The sequence below is a fragment of the Maniola hyperantus genome, chromosome 5 (genome assembly GCF_902806685.2).
Source record: "Maniola hyperantus chromosome 5, iAphHyp1.2, whole genome shotgun sequence".
NCBI classification, from domain to species: Eukaryota; Metazoa; Arthropoda; class Insecta; order Lepidoptera; family Nymphalidae; genus Maniola; species Maniola hyperantus.
The window spans coordinates 7,126,513-7,148,539 of NC_048540.1; the positions used below are offsets into that span (position 1 = coordinate 7,126,513).

Consider the following 22,027-nt stretch of genomic DNA (forward strand, 5'->3'; position numbering starts at 1 on the left):
ATTTTTTTGAGAACAATTTAATTGAGCGTGATATAATTAATCACTACCTACAGAATAACTTGATAAAGCTTTTTTTGGGCAGCGAATAAAACCTAGTGGATTATAGTGGCTTCCTATATATTCAGCTAACTGTTACACTTTATTTTTTAGAACTGAGATCATTCGAGAGGTTATTTTATTAATGGCAACATTAAAAAACCGGCCAAGTGCGAATCAGGCTCGCGCAACGAGGGTTCCGTAATTCAGTCGTATTTTTTCGACATTTCGCACGATAATTAAAAAGCTATGATGCTTAAAAATAAATAAAAATCTGTTTTAGAACGCACAGGTGAAGCCCTTTAATATTGCCCACTTGATATAGTTATCTTACTTCGAAAATTGAAAATACTAATTATTAGTTTATGAGCACAATTTTTTTTTGTGTGATGTAACCACAAATTCACGGTTTTCAGATTTTTCCCTAATGCCAGCTATAAGACCCACCTTCCTGCCAAATTTAATGATTCTAGGTCAACGGGAAGTACCCTGTAGGTTTCTTGACAGACAGACAGACAACAAAATGATCCTATAAGGGTTCCGTTTTTCCTTTTGAGGTACGGAACCCTAATAAAACGGTTAGTACTAATGATTCAATATTAAAATAGCAAATCTAGCAACCTCGTAACAAATTTTACTGGTACTTTTTGATTTTGTTAATTTTAGTAGATGTGGTAGATTTTTAAGTTTTTGGTAGAGTTTTCGTGAATATTACTTACACGGGCTACATGCACCTTGCACACGCATAGGGGATGATTTATGCTAGACCGTGCCGGACCCGAGCCTTTCCACGTCCGAGGAACGTCAGACGTGCAGTGAAGACGATCTACGAATTGCAAATTTTTATGAAGAAACGTAACACGGATGAGGCTCGGATGATTCGGACACGGCACGGTCTGATGTGATCTCATACAAATTCCCAATCTGATGCCTCAGACGCGACATGGCTCGGGCCCAGCACGGTCTAGCATAAATCATCCTTTAATCATCCCATGCGTTGCGCTTTTCGCTTTTTTAGAAGATTGGCATTGTCGTAGTCCCTCTGATGAAAAGCATGAATAAACACGCAGAAAATGTTTTTTCACAGTCACTCTTACCATTACAGTACGCGTGTACACACTACCTATCTACCCAAGTTAATATGTCATGCATCGGAAATGCGTTTATAAGGTGTGGAGTGTGGAGTTGTGGACCATCAGAAACAGCGAATCATTTGGGTGGGAACTCTTTAATTTTCTGGGATAAAAAGTAGCCTAAGTCCTTCTCCAGGATGTAAGCTAACTCTATACCAAATTTTATAATTATAATCAGTTGAAATGTTGGGCCGTGAAAAGCTAGCAAGACAGACAGATAGACAGACAGACACACTTTCGCATTTATAATATTAGTATGGACTAGAAACGCAGACAACAAGTAGGTACGTTTCAAGTAGAAGGCGTGAATTTAGCATGTACATAATATGTATGACGGAGAAGCTATCTGCTTATAAGTAGGTACAGATAGCTTCTCCGTCACAGATAAAAATAAAATAAATCTCAATACCGTCTATTTCATGTCCGCTTCGCAATAGAAGATTGTATCGCGGTTCTAATAAATACTTTTCTTGATATTTTATTTAATAACTAGCTGCCCCGGCGAACTTCGTACCGCCTAACAGTCAATTCTTTTTCACGATTTTTTAAATTTTTCTCTCCGTAAGAACCATCCTCGTACTTCAAGAAATATTAGGTATAAAAAAAGAATTAGCGAAATCTGTTCAGCTGTTCTCGAGATTTGCGATCAGCAACACATTCAGCGATTCATTTTTATATATAGAGATTTTTTTACACACGACTTACGTCATCAAGTTTCCTGCTGTTTTGTTTTCATTTCGAGGCAAACTTACGCAGACATAGTTGCTCAGCTTATAGGACCAACGCAATATTGCCTGCTTTGCTTATCGGTCTTCTATGGGATATACTTTGGAGTGTGTGCTCAGGCGTCAACGTTGGCATCCTTATGTGGTGGACATCCAATCCACTCGCACGAAACCTTTGTGATACGAACCGGCGGCGGGGTGATTACGTAAAACGTTGCAGTAGCAACAGCAACGTGACATCAGTAGCAATGCGACAGTTCATTTGCTGTCTCTCTTTTTCTTCTTCTTATTTTGCTTTGTGGCTATTGCTGTCTCTCTCTAGCCGCACGTTTGATAGCAATGATCGCGAGATTTACGCCTGTCGCAAGCCTGTCGCGAGATACGTAATCACCCCGCGGGAATGCCCTACGGACTCCGTGTTGCCTGCCAGGTACAATATAAATAGCAAAGCAAGAGTGAATAGGAATCTTCTAGGTAAGCGCGCTCCAACCTCATCATTGCTTTTTATTGGGCATGATGTCATTAAGTGCACGCCTATCTTGCAAAAAAATAAGAATCTCTTAAATGTATATTACGTGGCAGAATAGTACATCAACTTTTAGATAGAGATACCGGTTTTGTAGAGCACAGACTCTGTCGTTGATGCCGACAAAACGTGACGTTTAAACATAGGTATGAGTGACAGAGACAACGCTATCTACAAAGCTGAAATCTCTTCTAAAGGTCAATGTACCTTATTTTCTGCCGCGTACTGGAGACACATTGCAATAGTTACAAGATGTTTGACTTTTGTAATAAAGACCTAAACTATACCTAGGTATACCTTAGCAGCCAGTACTTGTTTGTTTTAGGATAGGTACTAAATTATTCGAAGGGTTTTTAAGCCCGACTTTGTAAAAATAAGCTAAATATGTAACAGAGACTCACACCGTCATAACACGAAAAGACCAGCTTTTCTACCAATGTGTGGAGCTTAAATCTTAAACTGTCGGTGTGTCTTATATATAAGTATATAGTTGAGCCATTACGAACGATGCGAACTGAGTCATAATTATCATTACGATCATTATTGTGAGAATGCTACAGATGTCGTTATCGATAGAGGGATGCCGTAGCAAAACCTCTCCCTCGCTCTTTATAACCTGTTATCGACTATCAACAAATCCTTTTTTAACTGTTACACACAACACCAGAGTATCATATTCCATTTCCATAAGGCCTGTAAGTGCAAGCGAGAGGTGCAATAAAATGATGTATGTGTGAATAGGTTCGCACGTTAGTAACGGCTCAACTATAGTACTATTCTTCACCACTATTGTTAAAAAAAGCATTTTTTAATAAACATGTTTTTCTTTTGTTTTTTTTTTTAAATTACAAGTTAAAGCACGAGGTAAATTTATTTATATTTGTAGCGTGAATCGCTAAGATTCATGTAAAGCAGAAATCTATTGTCGTATTTAAGTACTCCTTGAATTTATTTTCAAACTTCTGCCACGAACAGACTCCATTGTCGCACATCGAGGTAAGCGGTTCTTCATTTGAGTAAAAAACAATCTTGTAATCTTCTTTGTTGTGTGTTGAACATCTGAAACCATACTAAAATTTTGCAGGTTTTTTTTTTAAATAAACCGAGTGGAGAGAGAGCCACCGCGTGCCAGACCTGCATTATTTTATAAAAGTTGAGAGTTTATCTGCGTATTGTCCCCGACACAGGTAGGGACGATCAGTGATTATAAAGTTTGGATCATGGTGGCTTTGGGACATAACAGGTAATACGTAGGGGCTTTTGAAAAGTAGTTTCGATAAATGTGTATGGAAAGCACTGGAGCAACAAGGAAACTTTTTTAAGTTGTTAGCAAACTTAGCTCCACAACACTCTATGGATATGCGTCATAAATAAGAAAATAATATCACACCTGTTGGGAAATTTAAAACAGTAAAACTAACCTATTCAACACTGCTATGATATTTGCGGCGCACGGTGCCATCGTGGTCGACCTCCACTTCCTGTCAGGGTCTCTGTGCACACTGGTCAAAGGTACTTTGTCTTTAAATAATCCCAGAGCACTATAAACCATGTCCATCATAGTAGCGTGTGTGAAATATGATGTTAATTTCCTGTTGCTATTGGCTTTAGCATTAACAAATGTTTTATACAAATCTGCCATAGGAATTTGTCCAAATTTCTCATTTATCGGCGTACCGTACCCGTTTCTATAGTAATGTCTGAGATCGCTATAGTACTCTATTGGGTGAAGATCTTCTTTCGTGAACAAAGCGCACCATGGACTTCCTTTGTTACCAGTCGCAGGCCACGTATAACGACATAAGTCATAAAGGGCGGTTATATTTTTATTTGTTAGGACGTATTGTATGCCCAAACGGTTTTGAATTCTTTGTTTTGTCTGCAAGTAGAAAAAAATTGTTGTGAATACGTTATATCAACATGCTAACAGTACATAGGTAGGTACATACATACATACAACACATCCACACACACAAACATACACATACACATACACATGGTGTTAGTGTAACAGACGCATTGCTCTCGGGTTTAGAGCCAACTCCGAAATCGACACACCTAACTGCATTCAAATTGGGTATTTGACTCCAATTTTTTTTATTACTTTATTATAAACTAGGATAAAAATAATGACGTAAACTGAAAAAACTAATTAAATCGATCAAATAACAAAAAAGTTATAAGCATTTAAATATTTCTGATTAGACAGAGATAGCGGTATAGCATTTCGACGTCACACCTTACTAATGCCATAGTAGCTTCGTGCGGTTTCATACAAATTTTCGTTTTGCGAGAAAGGGATAGAAGACCCTCCCACTCTAAAATTAAAATGCCTGTAACTTTGTAAATCTTTGCTGGATTTTAATATTTTTTCAGCGTAGGTACGTCATTATTTTTATCCTAGTTTATAATAAAGTTATAATATTTATCAAATTCAAAAGTAGGAAAATATTCAATTAAGATACCATTTTCTGGCTGCTACGCAAAGACTAAGCATAATATGTGGTGTGTGCCGCATCAATAGATTAAGTCAGTAACTGACGCCTGTACACTGCCTGGAGCTTATGTCTCACACTGTTTACACAAAGTGAATATTGCGAGGTTATTTCTTATAGGTGTAGGTACAGATTTTATTGAAATCGGAAGGGAAAAATGAGTTTATCTCGCAAACTATGCGCTGTTAGATAAATAAATTACTTAGTAGGAACCGTATGTAGGATGGATTAGATTGGAATGGTGTTCATTATTTCGGTAATTGTGATTTGATGGTCAATATAGAGTCTAGACATTAAAAGGGCTAAAATTCAGTTAAGTAGATTAAATTTTAACTTTAATTAAATTAAGGAAATTAAATTGAATGGAAGCATGGAGGATTAGTGAAAAATTAAATTGAAGCATGATTTGACTTACTGCAATATATTCCGGAGAGTTTTCATATTTTTCTGCTTCATTATAAGTTTTTGGATTATTTCTCACACCTAAAACATATTTAGGGCAGGCTTCATAAGGCTGAAATAAAATTAGGGGCATATTAGGATTTTCAACCAGTTTTGTCGTTCGCAGCTAAGTATCTACAAGTTAAGTAAATTTCGAGATAGGTACAACAAAATTTTTTACAAAAAAAATAAAAACCGACTTCGTTACACAAACACTAAAAATTGAAAAATAATTTAATTTATTACCGAATATATTATGTATACAAGAGTTAATATAGTTCCATAATAATACTTTTTGGTGCCGGTGCCAATTAGCTTTAGCTGCGCGAATCGTCTAGACTTCATATTTTTATGGGACTCCACAATGGCACCTCATTGGCACCGACCCCAAAAAATATTATTATGGAACTATATTAACTCTTGTATACATAATATATTCGGTAATAAATTAAATTATTTTTCAATTTTTAGTGTTTGTGTAACGAAGTCGGTTTTTATTTTTTTTGTAAAAAAATTTTATTTCACAATTTTTAGTGGCCCCATGGAATTATGCTATGACTGGTTAAAAATCTACTGTTTACTAAGATAGGTACAACAAAATACGTGAAACGGAACGTTTCTATTAAGTTATAATTTAAAGAGCTGGTAGGTCTACAAAAACTTTTTAATTAGCTACATATTCAGCTGCAATAGGCCTAATTTAGCTGTATTTTTACTGTAAATTATGTTTTTTGCAAAATAATCTTTTGCGTTCAGCACATTCATCATCGTCATCGTCATGATCTATCCATCGCCCATTACTGAGAAAAGGTATCCACTTAGATTGAGAAGGGAGTAGGCCATAGACCGCTATGCTAGCCCAACTCGGATTGACAAATACTTCACACACCTTTGAGACCACCCCACCCTTATTATGGAGAACTCTGTCTGTATGCTAGATTTTCATGGCCATATCATGTTTAACAGATTTTGACGAAATTTAGTACAGATTATAGCTTACATCCGGGGGACGTACATAGGTAGGTATATATAGGTAATAATAGCCTGAGATTTGATTTTCCAGATGAAAAGTATTTCATCCGGAAAATCAAACAGTTCCCACGGGATTTAAAAACAACCCAAATCCAAGTGGATGAAGTCGTAAACATCGAATATTGGGTACAGAAATTACATCCCGGAAATGGATAGGTATAGGCTACTTTTTATCCCGAAAAATCAAAGAGTTTCTACGCGATTTTCAAATACCCTAAGCCCACGCGGACAGATTTGTGGGTTCCATCTAATATAATACGGAACCCTAATAATTTTTTTGTCTTACCGCCATTATATCGTAGTGACGATCCGGTTTCTCAACAAACAACGATCTATTCGCAACACCTTTAACAAAGCCATCGACACCGTCTTCGACCCAATGTCCAAAAGCCGATCGTAAAGAGTAGCTCCCGTCTTCGAGGTCCGAGAGTAATTCACTGTAAGCCTCCTTTAACCTGCACCCTATCTCCAATATTTCTTGATACCCCTCATCAGTAAGACTATGCGTGTTTTCAAATAATTTTGTATCAACTTCCCAGTTGCGTAAATTTTCAACATCTTGGGCACACAGGGAACTGTTCCCTGTCAAGTAACTTTGAACCACATAATCTCTTATTGCCAAGGCCTGTAACATAATTCTTTGATAATCGATTCCAGGGTATCGTTTTCCATGCCTTATTAAAGTCCAAATACTGACTGGTTCACAACCTATGTCAACATAAAATGTCGTATAATATAATTATTTCTAAACAGCTACTTGTTCTATCTACCTAATCCTTTATTGAATGTTCTCTTCCTCTCTGCCCGCAATATTCCTCATTGCTGAGGGTCTTGACCCCTTGCCATTGACCACATAATGGTAGGAGTTTTCTTAGGACAATAAATAATACGGTACGTTCTCAGATCGTTTAGCATACAACTCGACTAAGAGAACGCGATTCAGGTTTTCTACAGTTATAATCAAATGTTAGTTAAAATAACCCGGACCGACGGCTTTATGTGCTTTCCGAGGTACGGAGACAACGAAAAGGCCAAAGTCGGTCACCTATCCCGTTACCGACTTGGGTCAACGTTGCTTAACAAAGGCAATCGTTTGATATGCGTTGTAACAGCTAGGCCACACGTAGGTACACACCTTATTGAATGTTATAGTAAGGTAAATATCTACTTTACTAAGTGTGCTCACTATCAGGATTTTGTACTTTTTAACTATGACATTGTACCTATAGTATGCGACTGGTCAAGATGGCAATACGTTAAGTAGCACCCCGCACACCCGCATTGCCCCCACGCTAACCCGGTGCGGGCGGTGACGTGCAGGTGTGCGGGGCGTCCCCCACCTCATACCCCGATGGCCATCCTGACCTATCGGGGACTATTCCCCCCCCAGTGTCCCCAGTGATAAACAAGACACAACAAAGCTAATAAAATATAGGCCAGTTACCATTAAAAAGGTAAAGCAGTTCAAACAAAAGGTTTTAAGTGCTTTACCTAAACTTGAGTTCACACAGGGTGGTCCGGATGAACACTATAATGTTTTTTTTGATCTAATAAACTCTCAATTTAATTCTACTTTTAAAACTGTAGAGAAAAAGCTGTCTAAAAATCTTAAATTTAGTGACTGGGCTACTGTTGGCATTTATAAAAGCAGTAATAAGTTGTTCGACTTGTATGCAGAAAAACAATATAATTATACTCCCTCATTTGTCGAATATGTCAGAAATTATTCTAAATTATTCAGAAAGGTTTGCATATAAGCAAAGTCACTTTTCATAAAACAAAAAGTTATTAACTCTGATAATAAAATAAAAGCAGCTTGGGATGTCATCTCTGATGAAATTGGGAAACAAAAAGTGGACAGCAATAAATTGGAGCTTAAAATTAATAACCGTGTTATTGACTCCAACATTGAAATTACAAATACATTTGAGAATTTTTTCCGGAATATTCCAGTCACCACTACTAGTTCCCTTAGTTCCTCGCCAACAGAAGCCTATGATCTACTCAGGGCCAATGTTGCTGAGTGCGGTGTCTTGTTTAGGTTTGAATACGTTACTCCACATGACATTATTAAAGTGTTCAAATCTTTACAAAGCAAAAAAACAGGAGATCTATGGGGGATATCAGTAAAAATAATCAGCAATATTATCGATATTATTGCGCCATATCTAGCCATAATTTTTAATGAATCTGTGGATTCAGGATCCTTTCCAGACCTCATGAAATGTAGTAAATTGATACCTCTTTTTAAATCTGGTTGCAGAAGTGATCCAAATAATTACAGGCCAATTTCAATTTTGCCAACACTGAGCAAGATATTTGAGAAAATCATGCTCAACCAACTGCTTCGGCATTTTAATCTAAATAAGTTACTCCATTCTGAGCAGTATGGTTTCACTAAAGGTCGATCAACAACCGACGCGGCCGCAATGCTGTTAAAGCATATATTCAGTGCATGGGAAGGCTCACAGAATGCCATTGGTATTTTTTGTGACTTATCCAAGGCATTTGATTGCGTTGAGCACGAGACTCTCCTGGTTAAATTGAGCCACTACGGAATCAAAGACACTGCGCTTGGTCTCATTGCGTCTTATCTTGGTAATCGTATTCAAACAGTGTGTGTTAACGATGTAAAGTCATCCGGATCAGCCTCACTAATGGGTGTTCCTCAAGGCTCTATTCTAGGTCCTTTCATGTTCTTGGTATACATAAACGATTTACCATATTTTGTCCAAAATACTTGCGATATTGTACTATTTGCTGATGATACGTCTTTGATTTTTAAAGTTGATAGAAATAAAGACAATTTTGACGATGTGAGTGGTGCCATATCTCAGGTAACTCACTGGTTTACCGTAAATAATTTACTTTTAAATTAAAAAAAAACTAAGTGTGTTGAATTCGCACTGCCTAATACCAAGAACACAAGTAACATTAATTTAATGATAAATAACGATACATTAAAAATAGAAGAGACTACAACATTTTTGGGGATAACCTTAGATGCGAAGCTTCAATGGGGCACCCATATATCAACTCTTGCTAGCAAATTAAGCTCTGCCGCTTACGCTGTTAGAAAGATTCGGCAGTTAACTGACGTGGAAACCGCAAAGATAGTATATTTTGCTTACTTCCATAGTATTATGTCTTATGGAATCTTAATATGGGGTAAAGCGGCAGATATTGGGAGAATTTTTGTATTACAAAAAAGGGCAATACGCGCAATTTATAACTTAAGACCACGCGATTCCCTTCCCGAGAGAAATTTAAGGAAATAGATATCCTTACTGTAGCCTCTCAATATATTTATAATAACATAATTTTTGTAAGACAAAATATTCTTAGTTACAAGAAAATTGGTGATCTACACAATAGGCTAACTAGAAACAGAGACAAACTTGCAGCTCCTGCCTTCCGCCTCAGGAAAGTCCAAAAGTCATTTGTGGGTATTGGTATTACCTTTTATAATAAAATCCCGCAAACTATTTTGGACTTACCTTTGCACAAGTTTATAAAATCTATTAAAAATATGCTCCTGAAAAAAGCATATTACACAATTGAAGATTATCTAAATGATAAAAGAGCGTGGATTTGACCTGCAGCTCGTTCCAGCAACGCACAAGACTGCAAATACTATTTTATACATGGCATAATTTTGTACCTATATCAAATATTTGAAAAGAGCAACCGCCGAGTTTCTTGCTGGTTCTTCTCGGCAGGAAAGGCATTCCGAACCAGTGGTAGATGCATCCGACTATTCGTAAGCACTTGTAAAAGCTTATACGAATAAAAAAAGATTTTCATTTTCATTTCATTTTCATTTATTATTAGGTACCTACTTATAGACAATAAATTCGTGCAGCAAATATTTAACTCAACTCACCTTTTAGTTTTACTTTTGAATCTCTTATATCGCCTCTCACAGAATTGTAAGGAGTTTTACTTGAAAAATACTTGTAAACACACTCAGAATTCCAATAACAATTCTTCGATGTCCCAATAGTAAAAACGTAGATTAAAATGAGAAATACTATTTTAATATTGATGCGATACATATCTTGGTTTTACTATTTTACTTTGTTCAGTAACACGAATGATTTATACACTGAATCGTATCACTCTAAGCGGATCCAACTTCCCACACATAAAACTAAACAAAACAGTTAATTTTAATTTTGCAACTTATGTTTTTTCTCTAATATTCTAACCTAAAATATGAACTGATAATAATATTATTTAATCATTGGATCTTTGAATAAAATAATAATAATATAATTTTAATATGTAACGTTAATTTCTTTTGTCACTAATTCAGTGTTTTACAAAACGACTTAGTAAATGGAATGAAGCCGATGTATAAAAACGAGTTACCTCGTGCTCTATTTTTATTGCCATTGTTAGGTTAATTAGTTGGGTAATTAACGTAAAGTTTCGACAAAAGTACAGTACTGTACTTGACCTATTTTCGTAATTAAGACAATTTATTGTTCTCGATTAATGACTGCCCAATGCTTATCTGACGCGTGGAAAAATACAATCATATTACCTCAAAATATTATGTGAAAATATTATATTATTAATACTACTACTATTGAAAATACCGAAAGTTCCACATTACCTGGATACCATTTAAAATGTAATTTCTTGTTTGATCACTTTTCTCTTTCAATTCTTAATTTTAATTAAGTAGGTACCTACTTAATTAAATAATAACAATAACAACTTCATTGAATAAATGCGAAATTATGTCTGTTTGTCTGCCTGTCTATCTGCTAGATTTTCACGACCCATCTGTTAAACCGTTTTTGACATTTTGATACAGAGATAGCTTGCATGCCAGGGAAGGACATAGGCTACTTTTGTCCCAGAAAATCAAAAAGTTCCTACAGGATTTAAAAAAAACGAAATCTACGAAGACGAAGTCATCATCAAGTTGTCAGTGATACCTGGTAATACCTAGTCTAAATATATAAAAGGATTGACTGACTGACTGATCTATCAACGCACAGCTCAGTAACTAATGGATGGATAGGGCTGAAATTTGACATGCAGATAGCTATTAAGACGTAGGCATCCGCTAAAAAAGGGTTTTTGAAAATTCAACCCCTAAGGGGGTGAAATAGGGGTTTGAAATTTGTGTAGTCCACGCGTAAGTCGCGAGCATAAGCTAGTAATAAAATTCTTTTTTTTTTACCATTTACAAAAAAAATTTTTTTAGTTGTTCTATTTATAGAAACAACCAGCAAGGACAGTGAATAAAACACGAGTCCCCACAAATAGTTTATTTTTCACTATTCATATAATTTCACAATAGAGCAGTTCGTTCAATTCATCATAATTTTCTGACTTTATTTACCTTTTATCTATATATGTATAAAAAAAGAGAAAATAAATGACTAAAACATAATTATCGACGTACAAATCAAGGCGCTACTGGGTCTAAAAACTTGAGATTTCCACGCGAAAAAAGTCACGATTATACTTAGTATTTGAAAAAAATTACTTATCTACTTCTTTTATGAAGTGGACGTAACCTTACACCCAAATTATGATAACAAATTTAAATATGCTTTGATAAGTAATTTATATCTACTCGTATATTATTATTAATCATATTCATTTACTAGTTGACCCGCCCCGGCTTCGCACGGGTGGGTTATTACACTGGCCGCGATTGTTTTGCTGTTACCTACCCGTTTAGAAGTTCTATCATCCGTCTCCGAATCTATTTATAAAATTTTCACTTTTACATGAAACCATTTTGACAGTAAAACTTTTGTAAATTAAAATATGACAGAGTTAAGGAGTAACATCGACAAAAAATTTCATTCCTTATCCAGAAAGTACCCTTGGTATTGTTTCAAGGATAAAAACTGTATCATAAATGTTATCCTGGAGTATTACAATAGTATGCCAAGTTGCCTCCAAATCCATAGGTATTAGTTTCAGCGTGATGGCACAAACAAACAGACAACCAGAGATTTTTTTACATAAATTAAATAAAAATCATACAGTGGAAAAGAAAGAAGCGGATTAAGATGAATCCTGAAACAATCGTATTGATTACTAATTACCTAGTTATAATATTATATCGATCGTTTTACTATTTAAAATACGTTTTTTGCTTTCTATTACAATGTTATTATAAATAATATAACAAGTGTACGTGGATGGTGCTTCAAATACGCGTGGTGATCGTTAAGCGTTATTTTAATAGGTATAAGGCGATCCATCGCAAGTTGGCGCGAGTTTTACTCGTACGATCAAACATACAGTACCCGTAGTACAAGATATTACGTCTCACCAAACCAAACCAAAGTCGAGCGTCGAAATACTTCCGCGTTACAGTAATCTGGATCTTAAACTACTTGTTTTAAAGCTCAAGTTTGTCTACACTTCTACAGCCAGCGCTCCAAGCGGAAACATTGCGAAATTAAAATCAGTGGCATTGAATATTTGACTTTAATTCAAGGCTCTTTAGGTCCATTTTACTTTGATGTTATTGTGTTTCGACTCTCGAATTCTAGCAACGTTTGGTTAGACGTAAAATCTTATACTACGGGTACTGATCTGGAATAGGTGTTCTTATTGTCATTCGCGCGATGATCACGTATTCTCGTTCTATTTGACGCAAGCACGCGATAGTCGCATCGCTTACTGGCGCGATAATCGCGTTGTATGACGCCTTATTAAGAATATCGCCCACCGCGACCGTTTGCAGTAATATACAGCCACAAGGTCGCGATACAGTAGCAACGTGTCGTTGCTGGTCCTTGTACTTTGCCCACGAATCTGTATCGCTACTGTCGCGATTCATAATCGCGTTCTAGATACGCGTAACTTTATCATTACTACAAGTCGCCGTGAGAGATTTCCCTTACCATTGTTACGAGTAGGCGTGTCTCACTACTGCCTATGCCTGCCCTGAGCAATGAACATATCTCAACAATGGTCGATAGGTTTCGAGTAACGGAACACTTGAACATCAGGTCATAGCCCTACCGCTTTTTTAGGGTTCCGTACCTCAAAAGAACAAACGGAACCCTTCTTCTTCGCTCTGGGCTGGTTTCCGCACTTAAACGTTTCCGTCTGTTGTGCGTAAAAAAACGGAACCCTTATAGGATCACTTTGTTGTCTGTCTGTCTGTCTGTCTGTCCGTCTGTCTGTCAAGAAACCTACAGGGTACTTCCTGTTGACCTAGAATCATGAAATTTGGCAGGTAGGTGGGTCTTATAGCTGGCTTTGGGGCAAAAATCTGAAAACCGTGAATTTAGGGTTAGATCACACAAAAAATATTAAATTGTGGTCATGAACTAATAATATATTTATATATTTATATATTTTCAATATTCGAAGTAAGATAACTATATCAAGTGGGGTATCATATGAAAGGGCTTTACTTGTGCATTCTAAAACAAATTTTTATTTATTTTTATGCATCATAGTTTTTGAATTATCGTACAAAATGTCGAAAAAATACGACTGTAGTACGGAACCCTCATTGCGCGAGCCTGACTCGCACTTGGCCGGTTTTTTTTTGGTTTAGGGACACCATGCAGTAGGTAATACTGATTTTTATTTTACAAAGATTTAGATGAGAATGATGAATATTATGTTTCGGCACTCGATATCTATCAAATTGTCGAGATGTGCGGATTCGTACTAACTAAGCCTACTGATACGTGCCATAATTATCTGTTACCTACTGCTCCATTGTAAATACATGATACCGCTCGTTAGGTAACTTTGTCACTATTTGTATATTTACAGTCATAAACAGACAAATAATTGTCGATTATTAGATATATTTAATATTATTATTAGGTATGACTTCTAAAAAAATTGGCGTTTCATTTACAACATTATTTCCTATTCTAATAAAATAACAAAAGTATCAATATTATTACAATATTTTATGGGATAAAATTATCTATGGGTGATATTATAATACATATTTATGAGATATAAAGTATAACGTTTTATGATGATAACCATGGTAAATAAATTACTCATAGTGATACATGCATATAGGTACACTCATAATGTCGTACAGGTAAGATACTGTACGGAATTTCACAAGGCAACAACGGGGAGAGAGAAGCATAAATGTTTTTACCAGTACCTAGGTAGGTAACTTATTTTTGCCCTGCAGTTAGTCTATAACGTGTCTTCCTAACACGGTTTCAGTATTAGCATTTCCTATAAGTACCTATCCACCAAACTACCAAGGCAACCGTGAATAGGAATTACTTGTTAAATGCGTTCTATCTTAGACACTAACCACTACTTACTATAAGTTGTCACAGGTAATTATTGCATCAAATAGAAAAACAATACAACATTAAGTACAATTATACAATGTTTGAAATGTCATGCTCTCAAATCGTATGTGTGATTTTTAAGTTCATATTGCACTTCAAAAATCACAGTTACACAATTTTTATATAACACTTTTCCATATTATTTTATACCTACTTATATTATATACATCAAAATCGATGGCGTGTACGGTGTACACAATATAGAAAAGGAAAGCTGTTTATTATAATTTTTCTTTGGAGATTCTAGTGAAGGCATATTTAATATAGGTGTGATCCATGAGATTTTAACCTAACTATTCTGTGACCTAACATAGATAGTAAATAGAATTTTAATAGCTTTGCGTTAGATCAATTATGACGGGCACTGAAATTACAATTTTTCACTATGATCCGACATCCGAAAGGGGTTCATAGTTTCAATGGAGTGGTACAGTAAGAGAAAACCGCTAAAACAAGCTAATTTAACAAAGCAAAGAAGCTCATGGCTTCAATTTTTTGGGGCTTTGAATCCTTCTAATCAATTTCAAGGAACGTAACGCGGTTGTAATCGCAGCTTTCCAAAGTTACAGAATGAGCGAGTCGTGAACTGTGCCATAGTGGCTTACTAGGATAGTTACGCCAGAAAATTGTTGAGAGAAGAAAAGGGGGAATAACTCGACGTATGTCTTCAGTCTGCATTCACCGATTGTGGCTCCCTTTCTAGTCTTGACCTGGCCCCTTGAAATATTACAGGGTAATGCCCGTTGACCCTAGAATCATGAAATTTGGTAGATAGGTAGGTCTTACAACACAAGTAAAAAATAAATCTGAAAACCGTGAATTTCTGGTTACATCACGAAAAAATATGTTCATGAACAAATAATTACTTAGTATATTCAATTTTCAAAGTATAACTACGTCAATTTGGGTGTCATATGTAAGGGCTTTACATGTACATTCTAAAACAGATTTTTATTTATTTTTATGCGTACCTAATAGTTTTTGATTTATCGTGCAAAATGACGAAAAAATATGACTGTCGTACGGAACCCTCGGTGCGCAAGTCTGACTCGCACTTAGCTGGTTTTTTTTCCAAATCTAAATCTTTTTCTTCTTTTTAAAAAAATAATATGACGAAAAAGACTGAACAATAGGTAATGAAAAATCAAAGAGGCTGCTTACGGCTATTTTGAGCGTAAGAAATTAACATATTTTATAGTTGTGGCATACGAGTACAAGCATAATTAAACGTTCTGAAAAATATAGAGAGTAGAAAGAGTTATAGGTAGGTATAACGAAAAACATGTATTTTTAATTACCATAATTTATTCGTTCTATGTTTGGCTAAAAACTTATGGCCGGGGACATAAACTCTAAATATGGTAAAAATGCAACATTTTTTTTTTGTTATTACCTATCTACTTGTTTGATCAAAAAGAATTTGATATAAAACCTAAAACCAGTATTATAACATTTACATCTTGCAAATATAATTTTTTTAGTTAAAATCCATCTAAGTTCTATTTAATTTATTAAGTTTTTTATCTACTTAGTTAAGTATTTATTACCTACGTCATATTTTATTATTTCAATATTTATGTATAGAGTGAAATGCATAAGACTTCATATATCACTAGATGAATCACATCCAATAGAACTACCTTCTTAAAAATAATATTATAATATTTTAACCAATATTTTAGTTTGGTCCAAAATTGAGTTAAACTTCTTGTAAAGTAAAGAAATTCAAGTTAAGCGCAACGCACACGAACTGAAATTAGAGACATAAAAAAGGACAATCAATTTCACAAGCTTTTTAGTGTATACTAGCTTATGCCCGCGACTTCGTTCGCGTTGACTACAAAAATTTCAAACCCCTGTTTTACCCCTTTAGGGATTGAATTTTCAAAAGTCCTTTCTTAGCCGATGTCTACATCATAATATGTAGCTATCTGCATGCCAAATTTCAGCCCAATCCGTTCTGTAGTTTGAGCTGTGCGTTGATAGATCAGTCAGTCAGTCAGTCACATTTCCTATTACATAATATGTATGTAGATTTAGATTATGTATGAAGTAAAAGAATAAGCGAATAACATATCAACGTACAGTCGAATCTCTCTAGGAGCTTTAGACCTAAGGTTTTCTTAATATTTCCGATATGACGTAGGGGGAGCCTATGTCATATTATAGGTAAGAAGGATTTTCAAAAATTCTACCAGAGTGAAGCCGGGGCGAGTCGACTAGTTAATTAAAAAAATTAATATAGCAGTTGTGACATTTGCACACGCCCCCTTGAATTCCCCTCCTTTAAAATTATTTTGGTTTAAAAATTAATTAATCACCAAACATTGTTGTATGCCATATTTTTCTAAAAAAGCCTTTTCAACAATATCCTATCCAAAATATTATTTATTTTGAAAATAAATGATATTTTATTAGACAAAAGTTAGACATAGTGTATAGCTAATCAGAAAATATTGCTTGTTTTATTTTTCATAATATTATTCTAAGTATAGGATTAAATGAAAATATTTTTTTTATTAAAAGCGTGAATTTATGTTTAAAATATTTTTCAAGTAGTAAAAAAATAATATGGACTTGAAAATAGACAAGACCATTGGGTTTTATGGACAAGACGAGTTACTACGTCATTAAAATTATGTAAATGACGTGATTTAAATTAACTTTTTTATGTGAACATATTTCACAGCACTGTGTGACCTAAACCCGCAATTAAGTAACGGTAAAGTTAGACGTGGTTTGTAACAATAGGTAAGTATTAAGTTGCTTCGGCCGCGACTTAAGAATAAAGGTACCTTTCTATATAAGTGTACCTTTATTCTTAGGCACCTAGTCCACTAAATTATACCGTGGAAAAATGAATTACTTATGTCACATGCATTAAATAACCAAGAGCAGATACTCTTGGAGATGCTGTGTAGAAGAAGGGACATAATTTGAGAGAATTTTGCGACAGCGTAGGTACTTATATAAGTGTTTATGCTGGGCAAGTAACGTTGACCCAAGTTGATAGTTTAATGGGTGAGCAACTTTAGAGTTTAGATTTTGAGGCTCTACCCTCAAAATCGGACCTCTAAATATTAGGAGTTCAGAGGTAAATGAAGAAGTGAGAAGGAAGCGGTGGAGTGGGGAGAAAAAAGAGGGGGCTCTCAATTTAACCTTTATGTATAATATGTATCATGTACTTTTATGTTCACTAATTTATTTTACTTCTGAGTTGACCGATTTGTATGCGGTGTTTTTTTTTATAAATAAGTATTTAGGTAGGTAGATCTTTTTAATAGCCTAATGCATGACGATTAGCGCCCTTGCTGCGCTCGTGTACTTACTTCTTGGATTAATACTAGTCCATCACTGCTCGGCGCCTAATATCCCATGCATTAATGAACTCTTTTACATAGATCTTGATCATGACCACTGAAACCGAGTGGAGCAGATATATTTATTATGTTCAGCAGACCAATCACATTTTTATTAAGGGATAATCGTTTTAATTTACTCACGTCGTCTCTAGCTCCGCTTCAGTGGACAGACACCTTTAAGAAGATCACTGGTTTAGGTCACACGAGCTATAAAATTGTATACGATACTTGTTACATAGGTAGTCCAACAATGCACGGTGCGAGGTAGATATCGCTGTACATAAGTGGACTAAGGGATGATTTATATTAACATGTGGCGGGCGCGGGCCGTGCCACGTACGAGACACGGACGAGGTACAGATTCAAAACATCACGAACATTTATATGAAGCAGTTTATGCTGCACCGTGTGGCGTCCGTGGTACGTCCGTGTCTCTTCAACACGGGCATAAACTGCTTCATATAAAATGTTCGTGATGTTTTGAACTATGCCTCGTCCACGCCTCGTACAGTACGATGCGCCCCGGAAGTTTGGGCACGACGTTGCGCAGAACAAACATTTTGGGTGTCCGAGGTAGCGGGGAGGGTAACAGCGCACGTCTCGCTCCTACATTCCCGCCAGTTCCTTGATGCGTCTCTCTCTCGCTATACGTGTCTTGTTCGTTTGTTCAGTCAAGTTGAGAAGTTAATTTGTTTGAGCTTGCTTAAGCTGAGGTGGAACCTGGCGCCGCCCGTTAAGTGATTTAGTTCTTGAGTGTACCATGCGCAAGATCGCAAAGCTAACTTCACGCAGACGCATTTAAGTTTGAATCGTACCATACGTGGCACGGCTCTCGCCGACGTGTTAGTATAAATTATCCCTAATGTGTTATTGCATTTTTGGAATAATGAACTAATTAAGTAATACGTATGGTAATATTCTATTTTAATTAGCTCTGTATATATATAATATTTTCTGAATAACATGCATGTCCATATTAGGACAATATTAAATTTAATATAATTAAATATATAGATAGATAAAGGAGTATTCTAAACTAAAATCTAGGGTGCAACTCTAGGGTAAAATCGTGTACCTATTACTTATCTATCTACTGATTTTATGGCAGTATTGTTTGCTATTTTATCTTAAATATTGATTAATATTTTGTCTCAATCGTGTACCTACTTAAAACTTATCTATTTCGAGCAAATGTATTTTGTTTTATTTACATTGAAGAAGAATGTAATGTAATGTTATGGTTTTAGTATATCGATATACATAGTTACAATAATAACGGATTACATACCTTTATTAAGTACTTGAATATGACACTCTTTTATCATTTGTATCCGAATGTCGATGAAAAGATTGAGATCTTGGTTTTTTTATCACGAATGACGAATAAGCTTTTCGAGCAGACAAAATACTGTCCAACGTATTTTTACATTTTTATTTATTGTTTACTAGTTTTATGATTTTCGCTCAAACTGACAAAATTAGATTTAAAAATGTCACATCTAATAGATTAAAATAGTAACACATAGTAGTATATTTTATGGCTAATCTAGCAGGGTATAACTCGAAAAGTTTTTGATAAACCAAGTAAGTATACAAGATAGTCTCTATTATATTGCTTTTGTTCAAATTTTATTTTATTCCATTACTTGCTGTAGTTCTGATATAATATTAATTACATACCGCTCAAGTTGTATTCGTAATTCGTAATAACAATAAAAATACAATTTATATCCTTATACCATCATGTTTTTCTCTTGACTGTACCATTAATTCGAAATATATTAATATTATAATATTTCACTTTAAGTTTTATCAATAAACTACCATAACATTGAAACTACTAAGTACATAAAAGAAATGATCTTTCACTGTCTAGACTAATAATAGAATAAAGCACTTTGAATGTGGTCATAGCTATAATTATAATTATCAACACTTAAAAATAAACGAATTGATTTCTTATGACTAACAATCGCTTCTTATATCGACTTTATGGACGTAAAAATCTCAAAATTCAGTATCTTTTTAGTACCTACCCTTTAATTTGTTCGATGCGAATTAATTATGTATAAGAAACGATGATACTAAGCATCTATACAATACAAACAAGACACTCAAATGAACACTGGATTTTAGTAACGCCTGCTACAAGTAGATCCGCATCAAACAATGTTAAAGGGTACCATTCCAACCTTTACGAATAGTATCTTCAAAAAACTCCTATGCATCCTATCCACGCGCCCAACTGCTATGAGGAATATGAAGTGGTTTTCCTACTAAAGATTTCCTTTCCAGATAAAAATTTAGTGAACTAGTTCACCCAGGATCTCGTTTTGGATCTAAACATGCTCTTTTCTCTTGTAATGCTGCTAATAGAGCTTCTCTAACTTCTCGTTCTGAACTTCGCCATAAGCGAATAAGTTCATCTTCTGATAATTGCGATAATTCTGATCTTGCTCCTGGCGGAGACACTCTTGGGTAGGATGGGGCAGGTGGGAGATCAGCTTCTTGAGAAACCATTATCTCTATACTGGCTCGATGACTAGGCGGATCTACAGATAAATAGTTTTGAGACGATTCTGATACGTCTTGATAAGATCTGGTCGAGGAACCTTCTGGTCTTCTTACCATTGGTGATGGCGTTCGGAGTCGAGTGTTAATGTCTGGAGGAGAATTTGTCAAGAAACTGACATCCCTACTTAATCTTCTACCAATATTCATGCTAGTCTTCTCGTATATAGATGCAGAATCTGAACCTAAGACCGAATCAGTACTGAATCGACGAACATTGAGTCCAGCTAGGCTACATCTTTTTCTTCGACCTCTGGGGGAACGAAGTTGTCGAGGAGATCTATTTTGTAGTGGAGACCGACTAGAGACTTCAGGGGATGGTGATAGGAATTTGGATTCTGTGATTTCTTCAGACACCTCTGATATTTCAACTGCGACGTTTTCTTTTATCGAATCCAAAGAGTGGTCACGACCAACTTGTTGAACTCTGTAAAAATATCATTGATATCCATACATATTATAAAAAATTATATTTGATTATTTATTCGTTACCTATGAGTTTGCGAATCGTTCATCTGATTAAGAGTGAGAGTTGAAACTTTGTAGAGTGGGCACCTTCCTACTAAGGTTTCTGATAATAATGTAGGTATAATTAATGTACAATTTATGCTTGGCATAAGTAGTTTGATATTAAAGTAATAATAACTCAGTGTAGCAGATAGATAACAAAGAAATAAAAAATAAGTGGATATCCAAAGGCCTAAAAAGATCATGCATACATAAGCGTCGTCTTTATCTGAAATATGTACTATCTCCATCCAATAAACACGTAAATAAAAAGAATTACACTAAATATTCAAAACTACTAAAAGCATGTATTGATAGATCACAATCTCTTGCAAATAAAAAATTTATAATGAAATCAAAGAACAAATGTAAAGCTTCGTGGGATGTAATAAGTAATAATTTTGAACGGAAAACATTGTATACAGAAATAAATAACATTCAATCGCAGGGCACTGCTTACTCTAATCCAAATGAAATTGCTGGGGAATTCAATAACTACTTTTTAAACATTAGTAAAAAATCTTACCCGACTGTCCCTAGGCATAACATAAGTAACTTTATTAGTACTAATGACAAGACTTTATACCTTACACCAGTAATCGCAAACGATGTGCATAAAACCATATTAGGACTTAAGAATACTAACTCAACTGGCTACGATAATTTATGCACAAAAATTCTAAAAATATGCGCCACTTATGTAGCGTTGCCACTAAGTTACATAGTAAATCTTTCTTTTACAGAAGGAGTTTTTCCTGGCAGGCTTAAACTTTCTATCATTAAGCCTATTTTCAAAAGGGTGATAAAAATGATATAAATAACTACCGCCCCATAACACTAATACCAATTCTTTCGAAAGTCTTGGAGAAAATAATGCA

General features: G+C 35.2%; 2 protein-coding genes across 8 annotated transcripts in view; both read right to left on the reverse strand.

Annotated features, from left to right (window-relative positions):
- Window positions 1-3,283: 3,283 nt before the first annotated feature.
- The window catches only part of LOC117982357 (multiple inositol polyphosphate phosphatase 1-like), an 81,552-nt gene continuing 62,808 nt past the window's right edge, over window positions 3,284-22,027 (reverse strand). Inside the window, exons 1-5 of one of the 2 annotated variants that reach the window (XM_034968711.2) lie at window positions 10,272-10,607; window positions 6,675-7,096; window positions 5,331-5,429; window positions 3,842-4,299; window positions 3,284-3,479 (exon numbers count right to left, since the gene is read on the reverse strand). In XM_034968711.2, the coding sequence (XP_034824602.1) occupies window positions 3,323-3,479; window positions 3,842-4,299; window positions 5,331-5,429; window positions 6,675-7,096; window positions 10,272-10,443 (1,308 nt within the window). In that variant the 5' untranslated portion in view covers window positions 10,444-10,607 and the 3' untranslated portion in view covers window positions 3,284-3,322. Of the gene's footprint in view, window positions 3,480-3,841; window positions 4,300-5,330; window positions 5,430-6,674; window positions 7,097-10,271; window positions 10,608-22,027 lie in introns of those variants that run through there. The other variant, XR_011236786.1, reaches the window with a different exon arrangement.
- The window catches only part of LOC117982117 (uncharacterized), a 140,921-nt gene continuing 130,556 nt past the window's right edge, over window positions 11,663-22,027 (reverse strand). For all 6 annotated transcript variants that reach the window (XM_069498837.1, XM_034968412.2, XM_034968414.2 and 3 more), the window contains exon 15: window positions 11,663-21,069. In XM_069498837.1, the coding sequence (XP_069354938.1) occupies window positions 20,388-21,069 (682 nt within the window). In that variant the 3' untranslated portion in view covers window positions 11,663-20,387. The remainder of the gene's footprint in view (window positions 21,070-22,027) is intronic.